Source organism: Ictidomys tridecemlineatus, chromosome 4, assembly GCF_052094955.1.
Source record: "Ictidomys tridecemlineatus isolate mIctTri1 chromosome 4, mIctTri1.hap1, whole genome shotgun sequence".
Lineage (NCBI taxonomy): Eukaryota > Metazoa > Chordata > Mammalia > Rodentia > Sciuridae > Ictidomys > Ictidomys tridecemlineatus.
The window spans coordinates 76,511,114-76,535,967 of record NC_135480.1 but is presented as its reverse complement, the minus strand read 5'-3'; the positions used below and the strand labels follow the sequence as shown (position 1 = coordinate 76,535,967).

Genomic DNA, 24,854 nt, shown 5'->3' with positions numbered 1-24,854 from the left:
TCAATAGAATTTATTCATTTATCCTTGAAGAGAAAAAGTCCTGAACAAAATTTTACTGAAGTTGTTACTGAATAGCATACTTCTGCCTATGACAAAATAGACTTCCTTTAATATATGACCAAATATAAAAATTAATAGATAACTCAAATAAATTACGCATTTAAGAGAATATCTCTCTCTACCAAGCCCAAACTATTTCCAAACACTGCTTCACACTGTGAAAATATGTAAATATTTTAATCTGTTCCAGAAAACAAAGCATCATTTATAATTTTATTTTGCTAAAAATTTGGGTTCTCATTTCTACAGTGGTTGAATTTCTAGAAATAAGAGGGAAGAAATATTCCTAAATATATTTTTAGATCTACAAGTACAAAAGTACAAGTTATCTGGAAGCTAATTTCTGAGTCCTTATAAAATACATAGAACCAACTAAGGGGTACAAAACTAAGAAAATTAAATTAAATATCACTTTAATTCCAAACTATATTCAAGTCAAGACAGAAGAAGAATGATTTTTATACTAAGTAGAGAAACAGCATCATTTCATAGAGATAACCTAATTTGAAGATCATTTATAATAGGAAATTTGACTTGATTTGTCTTGGTAAAGCAACTACAGTTCCACTATGAATTGTGTACTTACCTAACTAGTGGGTCCATGATTTCATCAGTGCTTGTTGCAGAAGGGTAAGTATGAAGTCAGCTCTAGGATTACGTGCTCCAGTTGTAGAGGAGGTAGATTAAAATGTCCCTCAGTGAGATGAGTTTCCAACTATGCCCTGGAGAAGAATGAGCTTGTCTCCAGGAGTGCCCTTTTACTGAGTGCCTGAAGACCACACCCAGTTCTTCCTTGATTGCATTTCAGGATGCTCAATCAGTGTTAGTGTAAGTAATTGGGTTAGTGTGGGTAATTGGATTAGTGTGGGTGTTTTGGTAATGTGGGGGATTAGTTTTCAGGTACAGAGTATTGATGTATCACCTTGTCTAATCTTCATAAATAAAGCTCCACAGGCTTACCAACAATGATGGATTAAAAAAAATAAAACAAAATGAATCCTCAGCTTCAGATTGTTTTTAATCTTTAGTTGTGTTCTTTTATTTTTTTGCTTTAAAAACGTAGAAAGAGGGTTTCATCAATATATGATTTTTAGTAATATATATATATATATATATATATATTGCCTGAGATTGAATTTAAATTTTATTCTGACACTTAGAGAGGGATTTAGTTTAGGAATTTTATTTTACTCACCAGGTTTGGGGGTTCATGCCTATATTCCTAGCTTTGGAAGCTGAGGCAGGTGGCTCAGCAATTCAAACCCGAGCCTCAGCAACTAGTAAGGTCCTAAGCAAGTCAGTAAAACCTATCCCTAACTAAAATATGAAAAAGGACTAGGATGTGGTTCAGTGGTTAAGTGCCCCTGGAATCAATCCCTGGTATACACACACACACACACACACACACACAAGAAAGAAAAAAGAAAGAAAATAATTTTGTTTTTCTCACCTCAATCTTATCCTTTCCAGTAAGAGACCGAGGGTCCTGCCTTCCAAGTGCTTCTAAAGGAATGACACATATTCAGTGTAAACTGCCAGAGCAAATGAGGCCACACCTGCAACCCATGCTGTTTGGAACATGAAAGATGCAACCACAAAGCCTCTACAGACTCTTGATACACTGCATGGACTTTTTCTAGAACTTCCCTTGTACACAGATTAGTGTCAAGGATGAATTTGCCCAGCTGTTACTAATTATGATCTTAGGATATAAAATCAAGACTTTTAATACAAGAATCCTGGACTTTAAGGGAGAGTGTTCAGGAGAAGTAGCTGCCCTGATATTTCCTGAGCTACAAAGGCATTAGGCTGCCCAGGAGGCCCTGTTTTTTGCCCCAGATTTTCAAAGTGTTAGATGAGGAGAACTCTTCATTTGGGGGGATCTCAAACATTCATATTTGCCAAACTTCTTCCCTAAAAGAGAAATCAAAGAGATACAAGCTCTCAGACATTGGCTTGGGTATCCATACTTTCTATCTGGAAGATGCAGTGTGGTCACAGTGATTTCTGACACCTACGATAAAGCAATTATATAAGGTCTAGCTCAGGCAAAAGAATTTGAGACTGCTGCTGTGCACAGGGGTTCATGTCAGTAATCCCAGCTACTCAGGAGGCTGAGACTAATTGGAAGGATAAAGAATTTAAGGTCAGACTGGGACTGAGCAAGATGATCTCAAAAAAAAAAAATGTTCGGCAGGGGGGCTGGTTTCAGACAATTTTAATGCTGTTAAAAAGTTATCCATGAACTTGAGTTTCACCTGGGAGCCACCAGAGCATTCACCACTTCCTGTTGAAGTGTTTGTGAGTAAAAGAGGGGAGAGACAAAAAAACTACCAAATACTCTCAGAGTCTGTGAAGTCAAGATACTTAACCTCTGAGCTATTGACTGTTTCTGTCTCCTATGATGGTAGAGCCATGTTACAGGCAGGAAGTGGAAGCTACAAGCTGAAGACCCAGACTTTTTGCACAGACAGCCAGGTTGGGACACTGTTAAACCTTTGCATGTAGCCAATAGCATGAACCTTTGGAACACACTTCAATCTTTATGTTTCTTCCCCATGATTTTTATTTTTAAAAGTTTATATCACTATCTTAACTTTTAAAATTTGCCTTCTAATATCAAACAGAATAATAAATAGCAGAATTTACCAAACTTGAAATAACTGAAATAAATGAGTGATCTGTAGAAAAGTAATAAATCTGATCTATTTACAAAAACATTGTATAAAATGTCATTTTTGTAGCCAGCATGGTAGCACACTCCTGTAATCTCAGCTACTCAGGAGACTGATGCAGTAGGATCACATGTTTGTTTATAGGCTGGGCAATTTAGCAAGGCCCTGTCTCAAACTCAAAAATGAGTAGGGCTGGAGATGTAGCTCAATGATAGAGGATCACTAAGTTCAATTCCCAGTACCACGCATACTCAAAAAGAAAATTATTTCCTTTCCCTTTCCATTCTGTGTAAGTAACCTTAAAAGTTACCAAAAAAAAGTCACAATTTGCAAAGACACCTTACCAACCTTTTGAAGAAGTGTGCCAACTGATCTGACTGTAAAGAGTACAAGGTAGTGCTGTTGATTGCTTGGTGATGAATGGTGTTTCTTTTACTTTTTTCTTGTTTATTTTTATATATTATAATTTCCTTATAAAAATGGAACAATTCTGTGATATGTAGAATGTAAATTGACATGCTTTCTCTCATACTAGACTTTACCTGTGTGTGTTGTGTCTGAATTAATCTGGTGGGAAGTTGAGTTGGTTTTGGGATTCATTACTGATATCATTATTTCAGTGCTGCATGGGCTGCATATTCATCCAGCATTATTTTGTTTTAAGTGTTGGACTGGCTCACCAGTTTGTCTCAATATCTGCTCCACACTCTAGTTCTCCCTACAAACTCTTCTCAGGCCCTCAGACAAACTGCTTTTACATGTTACTCATCACTTGCTAGTCTCATTGTGCAATGGCAACATGAAGGATGTAGGAACATTCCTTGTGTTTCTGATGATGAAACCGAGAACTTAGGCACATTCCATGTCCCTGAGTCTTGGGAGGGGCTTTGTCAGTGATTATGTCCACCTCCACCTGTAGGTCTAGACTCACCACATATTTGTATCTACTTTAAAATTTCTCTCTGCTTTTTAAATGTCTTTATTTCCCCTTCCCCAAAGGCAATAATATATTTGGCTCTTTGTGGCTTAAAGTATTTTTAAACAGGAGAGATAATTATCCTCCTGGTGAAACAAAATATGTCCCCCTCAATTGCAATTTTTCCTATATTTTATTCCCAGTTATTACTGACCTGTATAATTATTTTCTCATGAAGTTATTTACTATTTTAAGTTTGGAGCTTGGGATACACCTCAGTTGATAGAGTATTTATCTTGCATTCACCAGGCCCTGGGTTCAATCCCCAGCACCCCCCCAAAAATATTTTAAGTTTTAATGTTACACCATAGAGTCTGAAATTTATTTAAGTAAGTTGCCATTGGTATTGTGTGTGTGTGTGTGTGTGTGTGGTAAAAGGATCTAAAATGTATTTTCTTGGTAAATATGTAATATATCATTCCTTAGATATATACAGTGGAAAAACTGTTTGAATATTTTTTTCAGCCTATGCTTTTGAAATTCGTTCATTCACATTGTTGCAATGAGAGTTTGTCCATTTTGATTGCTTCATATAATTGCTTTGCATGAGTGTACAACAATTTATCTATTCAACTGTTGGTAAGTGTCTTTGACTCCAAATTTTAGGGTATTATGAGAAATGATGAAAGGAACAACATTGCCTATAAATTTTACCTAATAAGTATATGTAGAAACTGCTGATAATATATGCTTATCCCTACTGGAAAACCTAGGCCTTAGAAAATGCTTTCAGTAAGTAAGCCAAAATTTATTTTTTCAATTAATACTTTCTCTAGCCTTGTGTAAACATTATTTATTCTACATATTATTCATCTTTAAATTTTTATTTATTCTTGACAAGGTCTAGTGATTCAATTTACGGTTTGAATTTGCAATAATCTAATGACTCATAAAGGTGAGTATTTTTTCATATGTCACTGACTACTGTCGAAGTCCAGCTCCAACAGGGTGTCTCAGGAGACGAACGGATGGTGAGGAGTAGGCAAAAGGATGGTGGAGAAACAACACAGACACCAAAGTGAAGGTGTTGATCCCAATCTTTACTTGTGAAGTTGATCATACATACTTTTCATTTTGGCAGGCACACAGTACTTTGTGGTTACAAAATAGGAATCATTATTCAGAGAAACCAAATATTACGTAGCTACAATTAGAATAGAAGAATGTATCTTGGCTTATGCATAAGCAAGCATTTGTACTTTCAGTTCGCGTTTTGCTTTGAGCTGTTTCTTCTTAGTTAACTTTTAGTAATAGTTAGAAATGTCCCAAACTATTGGCCTATACCTTGACTATTCTTTCTTGACTTACTGACTGGAACTGGTGCCATGGTTAAGGCAAGTGGTTGACTTATTATTAATTTTAATCAATCAAGAGTAAGAGCACAAACTGTTGTGCACAGGAACAAGAACAAGTTGCCCAGTACTAAGCACTAATCTGTCTTCTTAACATTAATTTTTCTTTCCTAGATTTTAATTTAATTTCTCAAAAACTTCCTTGACAGGAATACAGGGAGTTTTTCATTAGACATTAACAATTTAAGTTCCATAGCTGAATCATTGCATTTAGAGCAAACAGATCTATTCTTTAGAAGTAGTTGCATTAATTGGAAAAGTAATGTTTTTTCCTTCATACTTAATGGTCATATGAGAAGTAGCAACTATACTTATTAAAGGAATACAAAAACAAACCAGCCCATTCCCAGAAACATACTGCGCTCCTCCAGAGGATGGATGCCTTGCACCATCCACCTCAGTAGGGCCTTGCCATTGCCTGAATCAGGGGAGGGGTGCAGCAGACTACATATGTGTATTCTGTTTTATGATATTACCATTCAAAAAACTTATCAATTTTTTTTTACCAGGTTCACTTTTCTTTATTTACCAAACTTTATGCATCTCTGTTATTCAGGCTCTCTAGAGGAACAGAACCAATAGGGAATATATGATTATTGAAAGGAGATTATTAGATTTGCTTACAGAACCAGAACCTGTATAATCCCACAATGCCTATCAGCAGGCTGGAGAGTGGAGAAACCAGTAGATGCTTAGTCTAACACACTGAAGCTTCAGAACAAGATGGATTAATGATGTAGTCCCAGTGGGACAAAAGGCCTGGAAACAACCTGATAGTTTTCAGAGTTCACTTTGGAAGAGTGAAGGAGCTAGAGTCTGATGCTCTCAGGATTTTGTAGCAGCAATCTAAAACCCCTCAAGAGGAATCAAGCTAGAGGGCACTGATGCCTCATTTTTTCAACTTTTATTCCATCCAGGACTTCAACCTATGGCTGCCCACACTTAGAGTGAATCTGTACTTCAGTTTCCTGTCCTGTATGTCAATCATTTCTAGAAACACTTCCATTGACAAGCCAGAAGCATCCTAATATTAAGCATATTTTAATCCAAACTGACAATTCAGATCAAGCAACATAGCATCTATGATGCATGCATATTGTATCTTTGATACATACTTCGTAAATATATTTTTTTTGGGGGGGAAGGGCACTGGGAATTGAAACCAGGGATGCTTTATCACTGAGTAACATACCATGTCACTTCTATTTTTTGAGAAAGTATACTACTAAGTTGCTTAAAGTCTTGCTAAAACTCTGATCCTACTGCCTCAGCCTTCCAAATGGCTGAGATTATAGGCATCTTCCACCATGCCTGGTTCTAGCTTTTATTTTTTTGAGAAAAGTTCTTGCTTTATTGTCTTAAACACCTGGAATTAAACCAACCACCTCATTTGGCTTCCAAGTAGGTGAAATTACAGGCAGAGCTCATAGTGCATGGCAATTTACCAACTCCAGTTTTGTATGTTTACACTTTTGAAATATTATCTTTAAGCAAAAAGTCATTAATTTTAATGCAGACCGGGCAGAGGATGTGGCTCAAGTGGTAGCATGCTCGCCTGGCATGCGTGCGTGCGGCCCAAGTTCGATCCTCAGCACCACATACAAACAAAGATGTTGTGTCCGCCGGAAAAAAAAAAAGTATTAAAAAATTCTCTCTCTCTTTAAAAATATTTTAATGCAGACCAATTAAATTTTTCCTCATTGATTATTGTTTTTATGTCTTTTCTAGGCAATTTTTCTATGAGACTACTATTTTCTCTTAAGTCAACCTATAAAAGACTATGTATAGGTATCGCTAAGGTTTCTTTTTGTCCACCTGTATAACCATTTTATTTAGTACTAGATTGATTGTCCTGTGATTGCCAATGCAGAGGACAATACTAATGATTGTAAATATTCATATTTATGTTTATAATTTTAGAAAGGTGATGGGGTAGAGAGAGAAGATGTGGGGGAAGGGAAGGGGGGATAGTAGGGGATAGGAAAGGTAGCAGAATACAACAATTACTAATAGGGCATTATGTAAAATTGTGGATGTGTAACTGACATGATTCTGCAATCTGCATTTGGGGTAAAATTGGGAGTTCATAACCCACTTCAATCTAATGTATGAAATATGATATGTCAAGAGCTTTGTAATGTTGTGAACAACCAATAAAAAAACTAAAAAAAGAAAGGAAATCATCACACAGATAATTAAGAATGATTACTCAGAATAATGGACAGAATGGATATATAGTAATATGTTTTGAATATGTTTTTTTCCTCAAAAAAAAAACAAGTTAAAGTGTAATTTCATAGAGCAGTGGTGTTTTGACATGGGGCCTTTAAGTCATTAAAAAGAATCAGTGCATTTTTCCTGGGCCTGAACCTGAATGAAAGAGTGAATTTTGGGCCCTTGGAGAGTTATTTTTAAGAAAGTAGGTTGTTATGAAGAATGCCATCCATGTGCTTTCACATTCTGCACAGGATGATTTCTCCTTCTGCTTCTCTGCTATGAGCAGATTCATCATGAAACTCACCAGAAACTGAGGCAGGATGACCTAGAACTTACCTGTTTTCAGAACTGTGAGGTAAATGAATCTTTTATTTATAATTTTCTCAGATGCAGGTTTTGTGTGAAAACAACAGAAAATGGACCAAGATGAGTAAATTAAAGTTAGATTATAAAAGGAGAAAATTATGTTCTTATAACTATTGAGTCTTTATGGTCATGCTTGTTTGGGTAGAGAAAGAGATATGTTAGTTTGAATTTTCACTTTATTAAATCATACTTTATCGATTTTTTCATTTGTGACAGTCCAGGAATAAATTAAAACCAGAAAACATATTCTATTTCATGTACTATAGGCAATTATATTCCTCAAATGAATAAATTTTAAAAAATGAATTTTAGGAATATATGAGCTTTTAATATTATCACCATAATTAATAACAAAGTAAACAAGTTTTCATAACATTAGAAGGATTGAAAAGTTAATAAAATATAACCTGTTTGATATGTTTGATAATATTCAAGGAAGAGGGCTTCCTTGGATATTTAATTTTTCATACATTGGGGCATAGTCCTTATCTATGTCTGGTCAGATGTGACTACAGCAGAAAACAGGATTGACATGGGGAGAAAAGGAACAGGAAAGAATACTGTGTATCAGTGAACTTTGAGCAACATTAATGAAGCTCACCGCTCTACCTTCATAATCCAGGAATACTCCTATTCGGCCAATGGGCCTTGGTACATATTGAAGTACAAGTGGGGAGGTGGTAAAGAGAGTGTAATGGGAACCCTCCTTAACACATCCAAGAAGGAAGAGCCCCTCCACCTCATCTATCTTGTAATTTCTGTTCTTTTTCCAATAATCATTACAGACTCCCAAAGCCCAGTTCCAAGAGTCTCCCACTTCCACCTCCCAGTAATATCTGCCAGTGGCAAAAGTCTGAGTACCCCAGGCAAGAAAGCATTCTGATGTTGGAATGATCAAGGAGGAACGTTGTGGATTGCATCCAACATTCACGCTTCTCAACTCTCCATACAGGAAGATGTGGCAGTTGGCTCTTTCAAGACACAGAGTAATATCAACTGTAAGAAAAATATTGCAGACATGTATGTAAATAATAAGAAGTTAAAGTTCTAAAAAAAATCTTTCTGAGAAGAAATAATACTACTGAAAAATGTGAAATTGTAACAGCAACAATGATTTTGGTTGTAAAATCTAATAAATATGGGCATAAATAGTACATCTACAGAACAAACAAATTCCTTGCCCTAGATACAGAAATTTGTTGAAAATGTGAAAAATCAAATATTGAGCCAAATATAAAACTAATACTTTTATTTTTTATTTCAAAATAGCTACAGAGAGGATGCCCTTAATTCTCTGGAGGCATCAAAAATAAGTATCAGAATAATATTTCTATTTCAAAAAAATGGTGTCATTATTTGGATGAGAGGTAAAGATTTTCTCTCTTGTGACCTTTTCTAGATAACTGGATAAAACTACATTTATACATTTTAGAAATTATCACTTGGTGAAATTAATTCTTATTCATAGTTACTAAATATACAAATATCTTATAAATGTTTTTGGAATCCATGTTAATCCTTTCTGTTATTCCTCAAATTCAGTAATTTTAGAAAGAATAGTTTAAAATTTATTTATGCAAAACTTTTCACTATCCCTAAGTTTTCTGCATGCTCTGCATTGCCCTTCATACCTGAGATTTAACATATAGCTCTTTATATTGAGCAAACAAAAATCAATTTTATGTGTATTTTCCTTTCTTGGTGATAAAGCTAATTTCTTATCTTAGATTTCCTATAGCTATTTAAAATTTTATGTCATTTAATCATATATACCTATGGTAAAAACAACATAAAGTTCTAGTCAAATATTTACCCCCAAAGCTTCTCCTAATAATTCAAATTAAGCAGGATGAGGCGGCTTAAGCCTGAAATCCCAGAAGACTGGGATAAGCAGATGAAAAGTTCAAGGCCAGCTTGGGCAAATTAGTGAGACTGTTTCAAAAAAAAAAAAATCTGGGGGCTGCATATCTGGCTCAGTGGTGTGGTGCTTGCCTAATATGTGTGAGGCCCCAAGTTAAACTGCCAGAACCAATTTTTTTTTCAATAATGAACATACTGAACAACTGCATAAATTTGTATGTGAAATTGAATAATGAATCTTAAATCTGAGTGTAGCTCTATTTATTAAAATTTCCAATTTTTATATAATTTTTATATAACTCAGGACATATGAGCCTGGATTCTATTTAAGTAGTTTTTTTTTTAATTTTTCACTCTTTATACTATAAATTTGACTATAGAAACATACTCAAGAATTTGCAGTCAAATTATTTATTTCTAAAAATAAGTAAAATATTTAATGAAAGAGAAATTCCACTCATGTGGTCCTAACAACAAATAATAGATTGAGAGAATACTGACAATGGGCTTATGCTTACCTCGGAAGCTGTTGAGCCTGTCAACTAGTCCAGTGATGGGTCCTGCACTGAGTTCTGGATTCACAGGTTGGACTATATACAGCTGCATAGATTCAATCCTGCAAAAAGGAAGATGCAGTTAACAGTCAGAAAATCATGACTCTTCTTGATAAGACACTTTATAAAAATTCTTGCAACACATAGATGTGGAAATACAGAATTATCACTTTGTGAAATTAATTCTTATTCGAAGTTCCTAAATATTCAAATAAAATGTAAATGCTGTTGGAATCCACTTTAATTCTTTCTGTTATTCCTCAAATTCTGTAAACATACTTAGTTCTCTGTTCACTTACGTATATTTAAGAGTAAAAGTCTGGTGTCCATTTCCAGTCTGCACTGAAATCTCCCTATCTGCAGACACAAGCTTCTCTAAAAACTAGAACTGGCTGTTGCCTCCTTCACAGGGAGAATTTCTGAAGAATCTTAGGCAGGGATATCTGCTTCCTGGAGGACCCACAGAGCTCTAAAATGCTGTGAGTTTCTTTCTATTGTCATTTAAAACTGTCAGCTTATACATACAAAATTAACAAATCTCTAGAGATTTCACACATTGGAGCACTCTCTCTCTCCTGTTAGCTGCTATTCCCTCTATTAGCTCTGTGAGGTGTTTGACTTCATCACCCTTGAGAACACTTAGTACTTCTCCTTTATCTGCATAGGCTTTCCAGAATTGAAAAGAAAACAAGGAATGGAAGGATTTTTAAATAATTTCTATTTTTTTAATTGAAGCTGCTCCTAAAATCACTGAGAATAAGATATCAAGAGTAGGTATGGGAGGAAAAAAGTATATCAATGACAATAGTGACTCAGTATTCCAGTGAATCATGCACATAGTATTCTTGACTAGTACTGTAGAAACTGAATATAGCATCTGCTGGGAGGCAGGTAAACACTCACCTGTGAAGTGTGTCTCCAAAGACCTGTGAAAAGAAAAATAAAAAGTCTGAGTGATTTTCACAGGATCCCTCTACCATTAGTTACAGTGTGAGATTTTTGATACATCGCCAGAAGTTACTACATCCTTGGATGCAAGTCCCACTTCCTCTCAAAAAAATATATATATATATATATACAATCCTGTATAGAGTCCTGGCAAAGTCTGGGTCTTCAATATTCTGTGTGAGTGGAAGGGGCAGAGACTGTGGAGTCTGGGTTCTGCTGCAATCAGAAATAAGATCCAAGCCATTGTCCCAAGGCCCTGTGTCTCAGGTGAATAGCCACAAAGGAGTATTAAAAAGATCTATATTCTTGAATCACCCCATCTTGTTATGTCGGTGAGTTAACCTGAATACCCGTGTTCAGCTCACTATTTTGTGAATTTCTAAAAGTCCCAATTATGTTGTTGATTTTCAGATGGGGACTATACATTAATCATTCCATACAATTTTGTCTCTTACAGATAACCTAGGAGGGAATCCTAGATTTTTGGAAATCCTTGAAGCAGTGACCTGTTAGCAAAGTAACAGCAGTTGTGGGGAAATATGTTTATAGACCCAAACTGGAAGCAACAGGGGAAGTGGATTTCAGCTGGGAAATGCAACAGCTATACATGCTTGTCCTACATCCCCATGTATCAGTAGTTACCTGGAGTAACTCCACATCTGGTCTGTGGCATATTTCCTTCACCTCTTCATATATTCCTCTTAACATCTCTGTCATATGAGCCATTCTGGTTTTACTCTCTTTGAGCTGCTCAAAAATGTCTTTGCTCTCTTTTTGCAGCCTCTCTAAATGATGCTTTTCTTCCTCATAGTCAGTTGCAGGCATCTTCCCATATTCAACTCTAATTGCTTCTCTTCTTAAATTTATGTAGTTCTGCAGTAAAATGAAATTCATCAAAATATGGACCTATCCCTCTAACTCCTGTTGAAACTCCCTGATTCTAGGATATAACTTTCCTCTGTTTATATATGAATATACCACCAGTGAAATTTCACATCATATACTATCACAAGAATGGGATTCTAATCAGAATAAGTTATAATCTAAGTATGCATAATATGTCATAATACATCTACTCTCATGTGTATTTTAAAAGGACAAACAAAAAATAAAATAAATAACTCCCTGATTCTTGTTTATCTTATAACAATTATTTAAGCCTTCATCTTGTCAAACTTTCAGAATCCACAAATTTTTATTCCTTTCCTTCTTTTATAAATACTCATGGCTTCTTTCTTTCCTTTCTTTCTTTCTTTCTTTCTTTCTTTCTTTCTTTCTTTCTTTCTTTCTTTCTTTCTTTCTCTTTCTTTCTTTCTTTCTTTTAATTTTCTTTTTTTCTTTTTTTCTTTTAATTTTCTTAGAGAATCTCATTAAGTTGCTGAGGCTACACTCAAACTTGTAATCTTTCTGCCTTAGCCTCCCAAGCAGCTGATATTTCAGGACAGCACCACCATGTCATTTACTCTGCATCATGGTCAACAGTTTCATTCAACAAGTTACATTCACTTAATTCATGATTAAGAGTTTTATAATACAATCCTCACACAAAAATAAAGTTGTTTTATCCTTTCCAACCCATATGTGAAGAAACAACCCATTTCATACTTAAGGACTTTAGACCCCAAGGAGTGAATTGCAATCCATTCACTTTTCTTCAGTATAAGCCAAGTCACTTAAAGCCTACATACTGTAAACTCAGAGTGCAATACTAATTTCCATGTACTTCACCCAGCTAACTGTCATACTGAAGTGTCATTTAGCATCTGACTATTATCTGTCTGATACCATTTCCTTCAATTCTCCTCAAAAGTCATTCCAATCTATGACATCAACTTCAATGTGACTTCAGCAACCTCCCTCCCAATATACCAAGTGCAATTATTGGACATGTGCTTCTCTCTGGGTTGACACTCTATGGCTATGTTCCTCTTTATGTCTTAATCTCAAAGTAATTTTTTAGTGAAAAATTTTGCCACCAACTATTTAAAAAATATCAAACCTCATCTCCAGTCTCTGCCCTTGTACCTGCTTTCTACTTCCCTGCTTAATTATTCTTAAAAAACCCCAAGTTATCATTTTCTAATATATCAAGAATTTCACTTATTTACCTGATGGCCATTTTCCTTTTTTATTTTTATCTTAACCTTTCCAATGAGAGATATTTGCAGGTTGAATTCTGCCATATTTTCTAGCTTATAATTTGTCATAGTTATCATAAAACAAATTTTAAATTAATTTTCATTTAAATTATAACACACTCAGGATAAACATTCACAAAGAAAATGAATTATTTAAAAATTATTCTCAAACTTATAATCTTCTACTCAACACAAATGCTATATCACCCATCATATTTCCCCTCCATAGTTTATATTATGTTGTTAAATATTAATTAGTTGGGGTAATTTCAGACTCTTCTTATATTTGAACCATTTTGAACTATTTTATCCCTCTCTCTGAAATTTTCTACCAGGAGTCAGCTCAATCCGCTTTGTAAGCTGCATTTGAATTTTCAATGACTTTTTGCCTGTCACTTATATCTTCCCAGCATGTGACATTGTGAAATGGCCCAGTTTTTTGTAGCTGTTGTGTAAGTACTAAGTGTACATTTACCTGTAGTAAAGCAGCATGCTTTTGATAATATCTGTGTCTCAGATAGAAATACTCCCTAAGGGCCATACTGCCCTAAATAAGAACTGAGGAAATACTTTTACTATTGACCCCACCCCTTTCTTGTTTAATCCTAGGGAAAACTAGGGTTTCAGATCTATTTCCTACTTTAAACATTACACATATGTCCCCCTAAGTTCATGTTAAAGGCAGAAGCATAGAACTAACCTCCCATGAGCCCATAATCAACGTCTCCATAGTCAGGTTTCTGTAACTTTCACAATATTTGCCCCATAAACACTTCATTTTCTTCACCATATTCTCCTGTAAAAAAAAATCACAAATCATAGAAGCAGCAAAAAAAAAAATAGACCTTCACATAGGGAAGAAGCCAGAAATGAGAGATAAATTAACCCCAATGAAAATAACTGGGTCATTATGTTTTCTTTGTTTCTCTCAGATGTTTATCAAATATGGGAAGCCTGAGACTTGGAACCTGGAAGAGATTCTGAATGGGAAACATAGAGAGAGTCATGCACTCCCCAAGGAAAGAGACCCATATTGATTTCTTTGTTCTTACAGACATGGATCTTCAGAGGAATCACTTACCCTGTGTTCCTCAGCAGCAAGTTCGATTGGCCAATGTTTGTGAGCTTCATGCTCCTGGGATTTAGAGCAGAGCAAACAGAGAAAGTTCTTGTCTTCTTCACAAAAGATCTTCTTCATCTCCTGATGAGCCCCACACATGTGTTCCTCAGAGCTCAGGAATTGCCAAAGACTGTTTTTTCTGACAATGGCTGCCAGTTTCTTCATACAAATATTTGTTTTAAAGTTTCTCTTCTGTACCATCTGCTTGCATTCAGAGCAGGTAACATGATCTGGGAGGTCATGCCAGCCAAAGTAGACACAAGGCCTACAAAAGCTATGCCCACAGGCTAAGGTGACTGGATCTACGAAGTACTTCATGCAGAGAGGGCAGGTGATTTCCTTTTGGAAGGCTTGCATGGTTCTGGAATCCATGTTTCTGAGGAAGAAAAAACATGTCACTTCTGAGCCTGCTTAGGCTAAAAGGTTCTCAAGAACTATGCCTGAGGAGTAAGAACTGCATTTTATTTTCTTAAAAAATGCTCATTATAGCAAGACAAACTATGACACAAAAGGAGAACTGATGCACAAGGAGAGCCTTCAGCTTTATATCAGCCATAATTTTGACTAGATGACTCACATCCCTTCCACTCTGAGTTCCTGTTCCCACCAGAATAGAAATTTGAGTATTGATCTTCTGAATTTAGGTATAGGAATTGGATCATAAGAAGTCTACAATCATAACTGTCCCCATTCCTCTTTCCAATAACTGGAAAAAGAAAGTCTATTTGGGTCAAGGAAGTATGAGAAATTCACAGAAAGTTTTATACAATATCCATTGAGAACTAGGCATAGAAGCCCAGCTCTTTAAAAGTAAAACAAACAAACAAACAAAAGCCCATATGTATTATGGTTATCTAGAGGAAGAGAACCAACAGGAAGTATAATTACAAAAAGAGAGATTTTATTAGATATGAGTATGGACACTCCTGCTTGTTTCCACAGTCCATATGAGTGGTATGATTTTTCCCAACCTTTCACCTTCAGTCTATGAATATCTTTTCCTATCAGATGCATCTTCTGTAGGCAGCATATTGTTGGGTCTTGTTTTGTGATCCATTCTACTAGCCTATGTCTCTTAATCGGTGAGTTTAAGCCATTAACATTTAGGGTTATTATTGAGATATGGTTTGTTCTTCTAGCCATATTTGTTTATTGATGTTACTAAACCTGATTTGTTATCCTCTTTGACTACTTTCCCCCCTTTACTGTCCTACCTCCCATTGTTGGTTTTCAATGTTATTTTCCATTTCCTCTTCCTGTAATGTTTTGCCAAGGATTTTTTGAAGAGATGGTTTTCTAGCCAGGAATTCTTTTAACTTTTGTTTATCATGGAAGGTTTTAATTTCATCTTCTATCCTGAAGCTTAATTTCGCCGGATACACGATTCTTGGTTGGAACCCATTTTCTTTCAGTGTTTGAAATATGTTATTCCAGGATCTTCTAGCTTTCAGAGTCTGTGTTGAGAGATCAGCTGTCATCCTGATTGGTTTGCCCCTAAATGTAATCTGCTTTCTTTCTCTTGCAGCTTTTAAAATTCTCTTCTTATTCTGTATGTTGGACAGCTTCATTATAATGTGTCTAGGTGTGGATCTCTTAAGATTTTGCACATTCGGCATCCCCCTATCTCTCGCTATGCACAAAAGTTAACTCAAAATGGATCAAGGAGCTTGATATTAAATCACAGACATGGCATCTGATAGAAGAAAAAGTTGGTTATCATCTACATACTGTGGGATCGGGCCCCAAATTCCTCAATAGGACACCCATAGTGCAAGAGTTAACAACTAGAATCAACAAATGGGACTTACTCAAACTAAAAAGTTTTTTCTCAGCAAAAGAAACAATAAGAGAGATAAACAGTAAGCCTACATCCTGGGAACAAATCTTTAATCCACACACTTCAGATAGAGCCCTAATAACCAGAATATACAAAGAACTCCAAAAATTAGACAATAAGATAACAAATAACCCAATCAATAAATGGGCCAAGGACCTGAACAGACACTTCTCAGAGGAGGACATACAATCAATCAATAAGTACAAGAAAAAATGCTCACCATCGTTAGCAGTCAGAGAAATGCAAATCAAAACTACCCTAAGATACCATCTCACTCCAGTAAGATTGGCAGCCATTAGGAAGTTAAACAACAATAAGTGCTGGAGAGGATGCAGGGAAAAGGGCACTCTTGTTCATTGCTGGTGGGACGGCAAATTGGTGCAGCCAATTTAGAAAGCAGTATGGAGATTTCTTGGAAAGCTGGGAATGGAACCACCATTTGACCCAGCTATTCCCCTTCTCGGTCTATTCCCTAAAGACCTAATAAGTGCATGCTACAGGGACACTGCTACATCGATGTTTATAGCAGCACAATTCACTATAGCAAGATTATGGAATCAGCCTAGATGCCCTTCAATAGATGAATGGATAAAAAAAATGTGGCATTTATACACAATGGAGTATTACTCTGCATTAAAAAATGACAAAATCATAGAATTTGGAGGGAAATGGATGGCATTAGAGCAGATTATGCTAAGTGAAGCTAGTCAATCTTTAAAAAAACAAATACCAAATGACCCCTTTGATATAAGGGGAGTAAACAAGGACAGGGTAGGGACGAAGAGCTTGAGAAGAAGATTTACATTAAACAGGGATGAGAGGTGGGAGGGAAAGGGAGTGAGAAGGGAAATCGCATGGAAATGGAAGGCGATCCTCAGGGTTATACAAAATGATATATAAGAGGAAAGGAGGGGTAAGACAAGATAATACAAATGGAAGAAATGATTTACAGTAGAAGGGGTAGAGAGAGAAAAGGGGAGGGAAGGGGGGATAGTAGAGAATAGGACAGACAGCAGAATACATCAGACACTAGAAAGGCAATATGTCAATCAATGGAAGGGTAACTGATGTGATACAGCAATCTGTATACAGGGTAAAGTTGGGAGTTCATAACCCGCTTGAATCAAACTGTGAAATATGATGTATTAAGAACTATGTAAGGTTTTGAACGACCAACAATAAAAAAAAACAACTTCTTTTCAGTAGTACATGAGTCCTTTCAGATAATTAATCTTTAATAAATATGTAAGTATTATTTTCTATTTAAAAAAAAAGAGATATTTTAGGTTGGTTTATGTGACCAGAAGGTGAATACTCCATAAAGGTCACGTGCAGTCCGGAGAGCTGGAAGAACCTACTGTAGCTGTGAATTCCAAGAGGCTGAAGCCTCAGAAAAAGAGGGATCTTGTTCTACCCTAGTCCAAGACTGAAATTTTCTGGATACTCCCTGGAGGCAGGCATAAGGAAAATTCAAAGAAAACCTCAGCAATACAGGGAAACATTTTCTCAAAATAAATCATACAAAAAAGCCTGGCAATATGGCTCCATGGCTAAGCACCCTTGGCTCAAATGACTGTTACAAAAAAGAAATAATAGTAATAATAATAGGAACATCTCCTTTGTAAATTATATACTCACCCAAGGAATGTGTCTATTGTCTCACCAATGCTTACTGTAGAGGTGATATGAAGTCTGTCTGGGGATCAGTGCTTCACTTAGTAGAACTGATGTCTTTCAGGGGTCTGCAAAGCCAGGTGAGTTTCGAAACTACTCTGATCTGGAGAGGAATGAGACTAGCTCCTCCTGCACTTTCTTTTTATAGAGGCTCTGAAGACCACACCCAGTTCTCCAAGTGATTAGATTTCAAGAAGCTTCCAATAGGAATTAGTATGAGTGATTAAGATTGTATAAGTGATTAGAGTAGTAAGGTAGATTAGGCTAGGATGGGTTTTTAATTTCAAAATAGAGAAGACTGATTTAACACTTTGGCTAATCTTGATCAACAAACCTTTATAACACCACCTCCCACACACTTCCTGAAACACCCTGACACTTCAGACACACCCTGTCTACCCACAGTGATTTCCCTGGCATAGAAGTTTGTAAGGTTTTCTGGCTCCTAAATTTCCTCCTAATGTCTTGAGTCCCAAGTTCCCTACCTGAGCCAGGGGCTATACAGCTTTTTCTTCATTTTCTTCCACAGTAGACAGGGCACACTATTCCTTGGCAAACTCCAGGCAAGCTTTTCTTGTTATGAGAGTATATAATATGTCTAAAAATAGAACAATAAAAAATTTTATTAACATTTTACTAGCTAGTTACACATTTCAAACATGTGCACATTCCATATATGGGCCTCAACTTGTTTTCTTTCTTTGGTTCCACAAATATGAAATATCAGCTAAAATTTAAAAAAAGATCTCATTGAAAGGTACTACTCAAAATTATGAGCCTGGTGCTATGGGCACAAGTTGTAAAGTGAAAGCATGTGTTGACACCCATGTTTTCTGAGTCTAGAGCCCATTCCCAAGAAAGTGTCCCCAAATTACCTTAACTACTTACAAAAATTGCATTGTAACAACAACAACAACAAAAATTATAGTAGTGTATAAAGTAGTAAGGAATACTTTAAAAGAAATAGTTTTTGTCCCAACTTTCCCAAAACTTGATAATTGAATTTAACATGGATACCTCCATTTTCTTATGCAATCTTTTTTTAATATTTAATTTTTACTTATAGGTGAACAGGATACTTTATTTTTTCTATGTATGTGGGGCTGAGGGTCAAACCCAGTGCCTCACACATGCTAGGTGAGCTCTCTGCCAGTGAGCCACAACCCCAACCCTTTTATGCATTCTTCAACTAAAGATTGAGCTCTGACTATGCCACATTTTTGGGATACATGGGAATTGTTACCTGATCTCTAAACCTTTTATTATAATGTTTTGTATATTTCAGGAGAATGATTGTATTGGGTTTGAACAATTGTGCTTTTAACAAATTATCTTGGATTCCAAAGGCAAAACTCATCTTTCCTGGGGACCATGATTTTTAGAAAAGCCCCCAAGAATTTTTTTTCTATTGTTTTACTAATTTTTCTAGTATCATCCTTTCCTTGGTATATGATAGTATCTTCCCACAAAATAATATATATTATTAGAAAATATTCATAACTTTTATAGGATAAAAGAAATATTTGCCTCAGAAATGGTTAATAGTTATGTCTGGGTTAAACCTTGTTCCAATAAAGATTTAGAAATCTTAAAGGATATCCAAAAGGATAAGGATCTTTTCAGTAGCAGATCTCCCAAACAGCACTGAAAAATATTAATAGACACACAACAATAGGCTTTTGCCTATGAGAGATATTGAGGCCTGGACAGTGATTGTGAAGAGGCAGATTGTAACATCCCAGCAGCAAGACCCCCGACTCCCAACCCTCTTCTTCTCTGCTGTCACCTCCATGGGGTCTCTGGACTAAAGTACCTTTGGCATTAATTGTAAGGCTGATCCTCCCAGGGCAGTCTTCTTCTCTGCCTGCCCTTCTTTCTGTCAGAAGATGGAGGGTGAAGGGTCTAGTCTGCCAGATCTCACCTTCCCTCCCCACTGCAAGTCTGCAGGCCAGAATCATGAAGAAGATAAAGTTGGGGTTCCTCTGTTTCCCAGAGTACAAAGAAGACTCCAAGCAGTACACTACATTTATTAAGAGAGAGGTGCAGAAATGCTTACCTAGATGTTCTTTGTATCATAATATTTTGCTATGAAAAGCAAGCTATCTATATTACTGAGACAGAAACTACTCATTAGATGCATATAGTAAAATATTGAAGCATTTTTAAATTCAATGCTTTTTTATTTTTTATTTTTAGTTGCAGTTGAATACAATACCTTTATTTATTTATTTTTATGTGATGCTGGGGAACGAACCCAGGGCCTTGCCCATGCTAGGCAAGGACTCTACTGCTGAGCCATAACCCCACCTTGAAACATGTTTTATTAAACTTTCAACAATTATTCAGCTATATAGTCTTGTATATTCCAGATATCCAGTTGATAATTGAAACGTTTTCCTCCATTCCTAAACTATTTATTGATGGCAGCTTGCTAACTGGAGGAAAAGTCCTTGACGATGAAAATGCAGGGATCTCCAGAGTGCTGCCCTTGTTACTGCATGTATTGAGTAAAGATTTGGAATGAAGGGCAGACACATAGGTGCTTATTTTGTTCAAAAAAGATGTTTTTTATCAAAACTAACATTGGATTTGTCCATCTGGTCCAAGAATATGAAATCATCTGCCCAGCAAATTTGACAATGCAAATGGTTTCTCCACTCCAGAGAAAATTTGTTCATCCTGGAACCACATTCTGTATAAAGAGAACACATGAAACTGGGCATGGTGGTACATGCCTGCAATGCCACCAACTCAGGAGGCTGAACAGGAAGAGTCTAACTTTGAGGCCAACCTCAGCAACTTAGAGAGGCCCTAAGAAACTTAGCAAGACACACTATCTCAAAAAATAAAAAGGGCTCAGGATGTGATTCAGTAGTAAAGTACCCCTTGGTTTAATTGCTAGTATCTCCCTGCCCCCTCACATAAACTGTGAATATCATTTTGGAAATATGAAAATGGTGATTGCACAGAATGGAAAATTGAAAAGCAACAATAAAGAGGGTATGAATTTGGGAGAAAAAGAAATAATACAGGTAATATTAGTAGCAATGTAAAATGGTCAAGTGACTTCTTTTTAAATTTACACTGCTTCAAATTTTGTTTCTCTAAAATTTATTAACAATTTTTTTAAGTAGACATCAAATCCAGAAGTGTTTAAACACAAAACACATACCCAAATCTTTATTTTTTGTTTTAACATGAGTTTCATTATATTGCTTAGGTCCTTGCTAATTTACTGAGGCTGGCTTTTTTCCTCAGCTTCCTAGGTGCTAAAGTTACAGGTGTGTGCCATTACAGAGGGCTTAATGACCATTAAAAAAAATTTCTTCATCTGTTAATAATCTTTGAATCATGATATTATCCAACTATTCTTATTTTAGCATAATTCAGTTAATGCTTTCTTTCCTATTACCTAAGGAGGGGAAAAAGATAAACAATATTTAGAGATCAGATCAAAGGAAATTAATCAATCTAATCTAATAAGTCAATCTTATCTAATAAATCAATCTAATCTAATAATCTAACATAATCTAATATGTCAATCTAATCTAATAAGTCATTCTAACCTAGTTAACTTTTTTATCTCTGGGTTCTTCCCTATTCTAGGGGAGTTCTTGACAATCCAAAGAACCAGTACTCTGTGAAACTCCTCTGAACCAAGTTCTAATCACTAGGCTCCAGTTCAACTCTAGGATTTCCTATTTAGGAATTTTGGAGCCTATCCATGGGATCCTGAAGGAATCCCAGTGCTACGAAGTCTCTGCACATTCTTGTGGGCAGTGAACACTGTATACAAATGTTTGGTTATTTAAATTATTTAAATGTTAACAGAAAAAAAGGGGGAATAGAAAATTAGCAAACAAATTCTGAGAGATGGGCCTCTCACAGTGCCAGAGGCCTGTAAATCCAGAGGCTCCAGAGGTGGAGACAGGAGGATTCCAGGTTCAAAGCCAGCCTCAACAATTCAGTGAGGCACTAAACAACTCAATGAGAACCTGTCTCTGATCAAATACAAAATCGGGCTGAGGATGTGGTTCAGTGGTCAAGTGCCCCTGAGTTCAATACCCATTATAAAAAATAAAAAAAATAATTCTGAGAGATGAAATCTACCAAGAAAAATAAAAGAACACGTACTTCAAAATTATTTAAATTGCTAATGTTCTTTCTTTTGAAGAGTCATAAACCCTACAACAAAAAGGAAAACAAAAGAGAAAGAAAGTTTGATGAGAAAAGAAAGAATAGGGTAGATAGGGCAAAAAGGAGAGAAAGGATTATTCCTATGTCCATGGTTAACATTCAGCATCCCAAATATCAATTAATATATTTATTGTGAAACTTTATTCCAACTTCTACATTAGACAACATCTTACCAACCTACTTGTGTACCGTTAACAAATGCAAGTCCACTATTTCTAGAACACGTGTTTTGGCTTCTTGACAGGAGGGAAATATTACTGAACTAAGGGCAGTTTCAGATAATTTAATCATAGAAGCATCTACCCATTTGTTTAAAGAATTTAAAACTTTCATTTACACCAGAGTTAACTCACAAGAGGTTTTCCCCATGTGATAAATGTGGTATAGGAAAGATGAAGAAATATATCATGGGTAATTACTCAGCATTACAGATCTTTGATGACCAACACTATAGATGAGAATATAATAATTTTGATGAATCAGGTGTTTTCTCAACCCATGAATCTTATGAGAATATTAAAACAAAATCTCTAAGTCTAAAGCAAAAAACCTAAAACAACCCATGAAAGAAAGTAGTCTACTATATCAAAACAAAGTATTTCTCAAAGCAGTCCGATTGTAACTTACATTTTATAATTTTTTTGAATGCATGGACCAAGTATTATTATGGGTATATAAATCATAAAATTCAATTTACCTTTTTATACAATATATTCATATATCTACAAAACACTCACCTGTACAAAAAATCTGCAATATTTTTTGGTAATAGATTACCCAGACTTGTTGTTCCATGTGATTAGGAAATAGAAAATGAAGTGCCATTGGATAATTCTAAATAAAAGTTTACAAAAAGTATACAAAAAAACAGATTATTTTGGTATTGTGTGTTTGGTTTCTAATGGATGTTATATATATATTTACACACACACACACACACACATGTATATATGTATGTATAGTAATTCCTCCACATAAATATGATCCATTATCTTTCCTTCTGCACTAAAATAAAATTGCAAATTTGTACCATAACCATATGAAAACTCATTCACAACTAAATATCCTTTCTGATTTCCAAACTCATTTCTGAAACCTCTTAGCTCCTGGGTGACCTGATTTCTCAGTCTTTGTCTTGGATCAAATAGCATTCTCTCAAGAAGGACTATTTTGACCTCTTCAATGTTATTCAACTTGCTTACCATATGAAGCATCACCCATTCTTTTTCTTGGAATTTGATAATATTTCAAATATAGCATTCACATACTCTTATTATTTTCTGTTTTTTCCAACTGTGATGGTTAATTTTACGTATCAATTCCATCAAGGTTTTAATCAAAGTAATCAAAATGTGTTGGGCAGAAATTGTTTAGACCTGTTTAACATTTAAATCAATAGACTTGGATTAAACAAGGTTATCTTCCAAAATGTGGATGGGCCTTATCCACTCAGTTGAAGGTCTTAGAGAAAAGGACTAAGGTACCCTGAGGAGAAAGAATTCTACTTGCAGGTGGTCTTCAGGTTTCAGACTGCAACATCAACTCTTTTCTGGGCCTACAGCCTGCAACTCTACCCTGAAGATAGATTTGTTGGTCCCTACAGTCACATGGACCATTTTAGGTATACATATTCATATGGATATAGATTTGAACATAGAGATATAAACTTTTTTGGTTTCTTGGACAACCCTAATACACCCACTAAACAACCTCAGAGTTTTGAAAACTGCTGGCTTAACTCATTTTGTTGTTTATTTAGTTATTGATATGTATTGTTTCACTAATGCATAGAATGGTTCTTGAAACTTAATAAATAAATAAATGCTAAATAATAAGGTGTAGTGAACAAGCAGACCCTGTCATAGAGATGAAAAAGAAAAAAAATTTGGATGTGTAATATCTGTTTTCTAAAACTACATTAATTATGATTTTGAAAAATTCTATCTAGAATATCTCATTTATAATAAAAATAACATTTCTCAAACCATTCACTAAAAAATTTTTTTGTGAGGTAAGGGAGAATTTCATGGTGTGATAACTTTCTGTCAGTCTATAATGTGATTGGTGTTAAGTGTTAAGAATTTATACATTAAAGAAAGACACATTTCGATGTATGCAAATACCTACAATATTTCTATATATTCAGCAAGATTTGGAGAGTACAACTAGTCAAACCTTCAAAAAACTAACTATATTGATAATGTAGCTTCATTTCATTAAAACTTCTTTCAACAATAATATCTTCTTGGACTATACTCAGACTGAAGATTCTTGAAGGGTATTTTGGTGTCTTTCTATATTTGGCTTATTTTATTGTATTTCATGCATCAAAATAAAAACAACTAAAATAAGAATAAAAAGATCCAGACTCTGAAACATTTTCAATTTATAGATGTATTCAGAGACAATTTTTTATGATTAAAACTCTCCAAGACTTGAACAGAGACATTTGCAGTCCAATGTTCTGGGTGACAGAGGCTATAAGATCACAAGTTTCAGATATCTGCAAGATCCTATATCAATTAAAAAGAAATAGGTAAGGCCTAGAGGTAGAGTACCCTTGGTTTAAATCCCTAGTACCACAAAACAAACAATTAAATGTGTCTATTTACCTGGAAAGCATACATTTTCTACACAATGAACAATAAAACAGCAGTTATGATTTTATTAACGTGTCTGTATAAAAGATTTAATTTCAGTAATGAGGAAATAAGTTAATTCTTGTGTCACTGTATTTCTGGACAAACTTCTAGTCAAATATAGAATAGACAGTATATTGGCTTTACTAAGTCAAGCAAACTCCAAACTATCCGAAGGTGGCTCCAAGGGGAGAATCTCAGTAAGATGAAAGTAATTTTGCTTTGAAGTTTACATTATTTT

At 35.3% G+C, this 24,854-nt stretch overlaps 1 protein-coding gene and 1 pseudogene across 1 annotated transcript; one reads left to right on the top strand and one right to left on the bottom strand.

Moving 5' to 3' along the window:
* LOC144376686 (putative N-acetylated-alpha-linked acidic dipeptidase) overlaps positions 1 to 24,854 on the top strand; it is a 143,857-nt pseudogene that overhangs the window by 52,510 nt on the left and 66,493 nt on the right.
* Positions 8,038 to 14,638, bottom strand: LOC144377159 (tripartite motif-containing protein 51-like). Its single transcript, XM_078046854.1, has 6 exons — positions 14,228 to 14,638; positions 13,847 to 13,942; positions 11,651 to 11,881; positions 10,964 to 10,986; positions 10,025 to 10,122; positions 8,038 to 8,642 (listed from the first exon to the last, which is right to left on the bottom strand). The coding sequence occupies exons 1-6, from the start codon at positions 14,636 to 14,638 to the stop codon at positions 8,146 to 8,148; spliced, it is 1,356 nt and encodes a 451-aa protein (XP_077902980.1). The 3' UTR covers positions 8,038 to 8,145.

Excerpts from the sequence above, each read along its gene's own strand:
- LOC144377159 (XM_078046854.1), bottom strand. The coding sequence starts at position 14,638 with ATGGATTCCAGAACCATGCAAGCCTTCCAAAAGGAAATCACCTGCCCT. Across the intron at positions 10,123-10,963 it reads TTTGGAGACACACTTCACAG|GATTGAATCTATGCAGCTGT; the intron begins GTGAGTGTTTAC and ends TCCTTTTTGCAG. Across the intron at positions 8,643-10,024 it reads CAGGCTCAACAGCTTCCGAG|TTGATATTACTCTGTGTCTT; the intron begins GTAAGCATAAGC and ends TTTTTCTTACAG.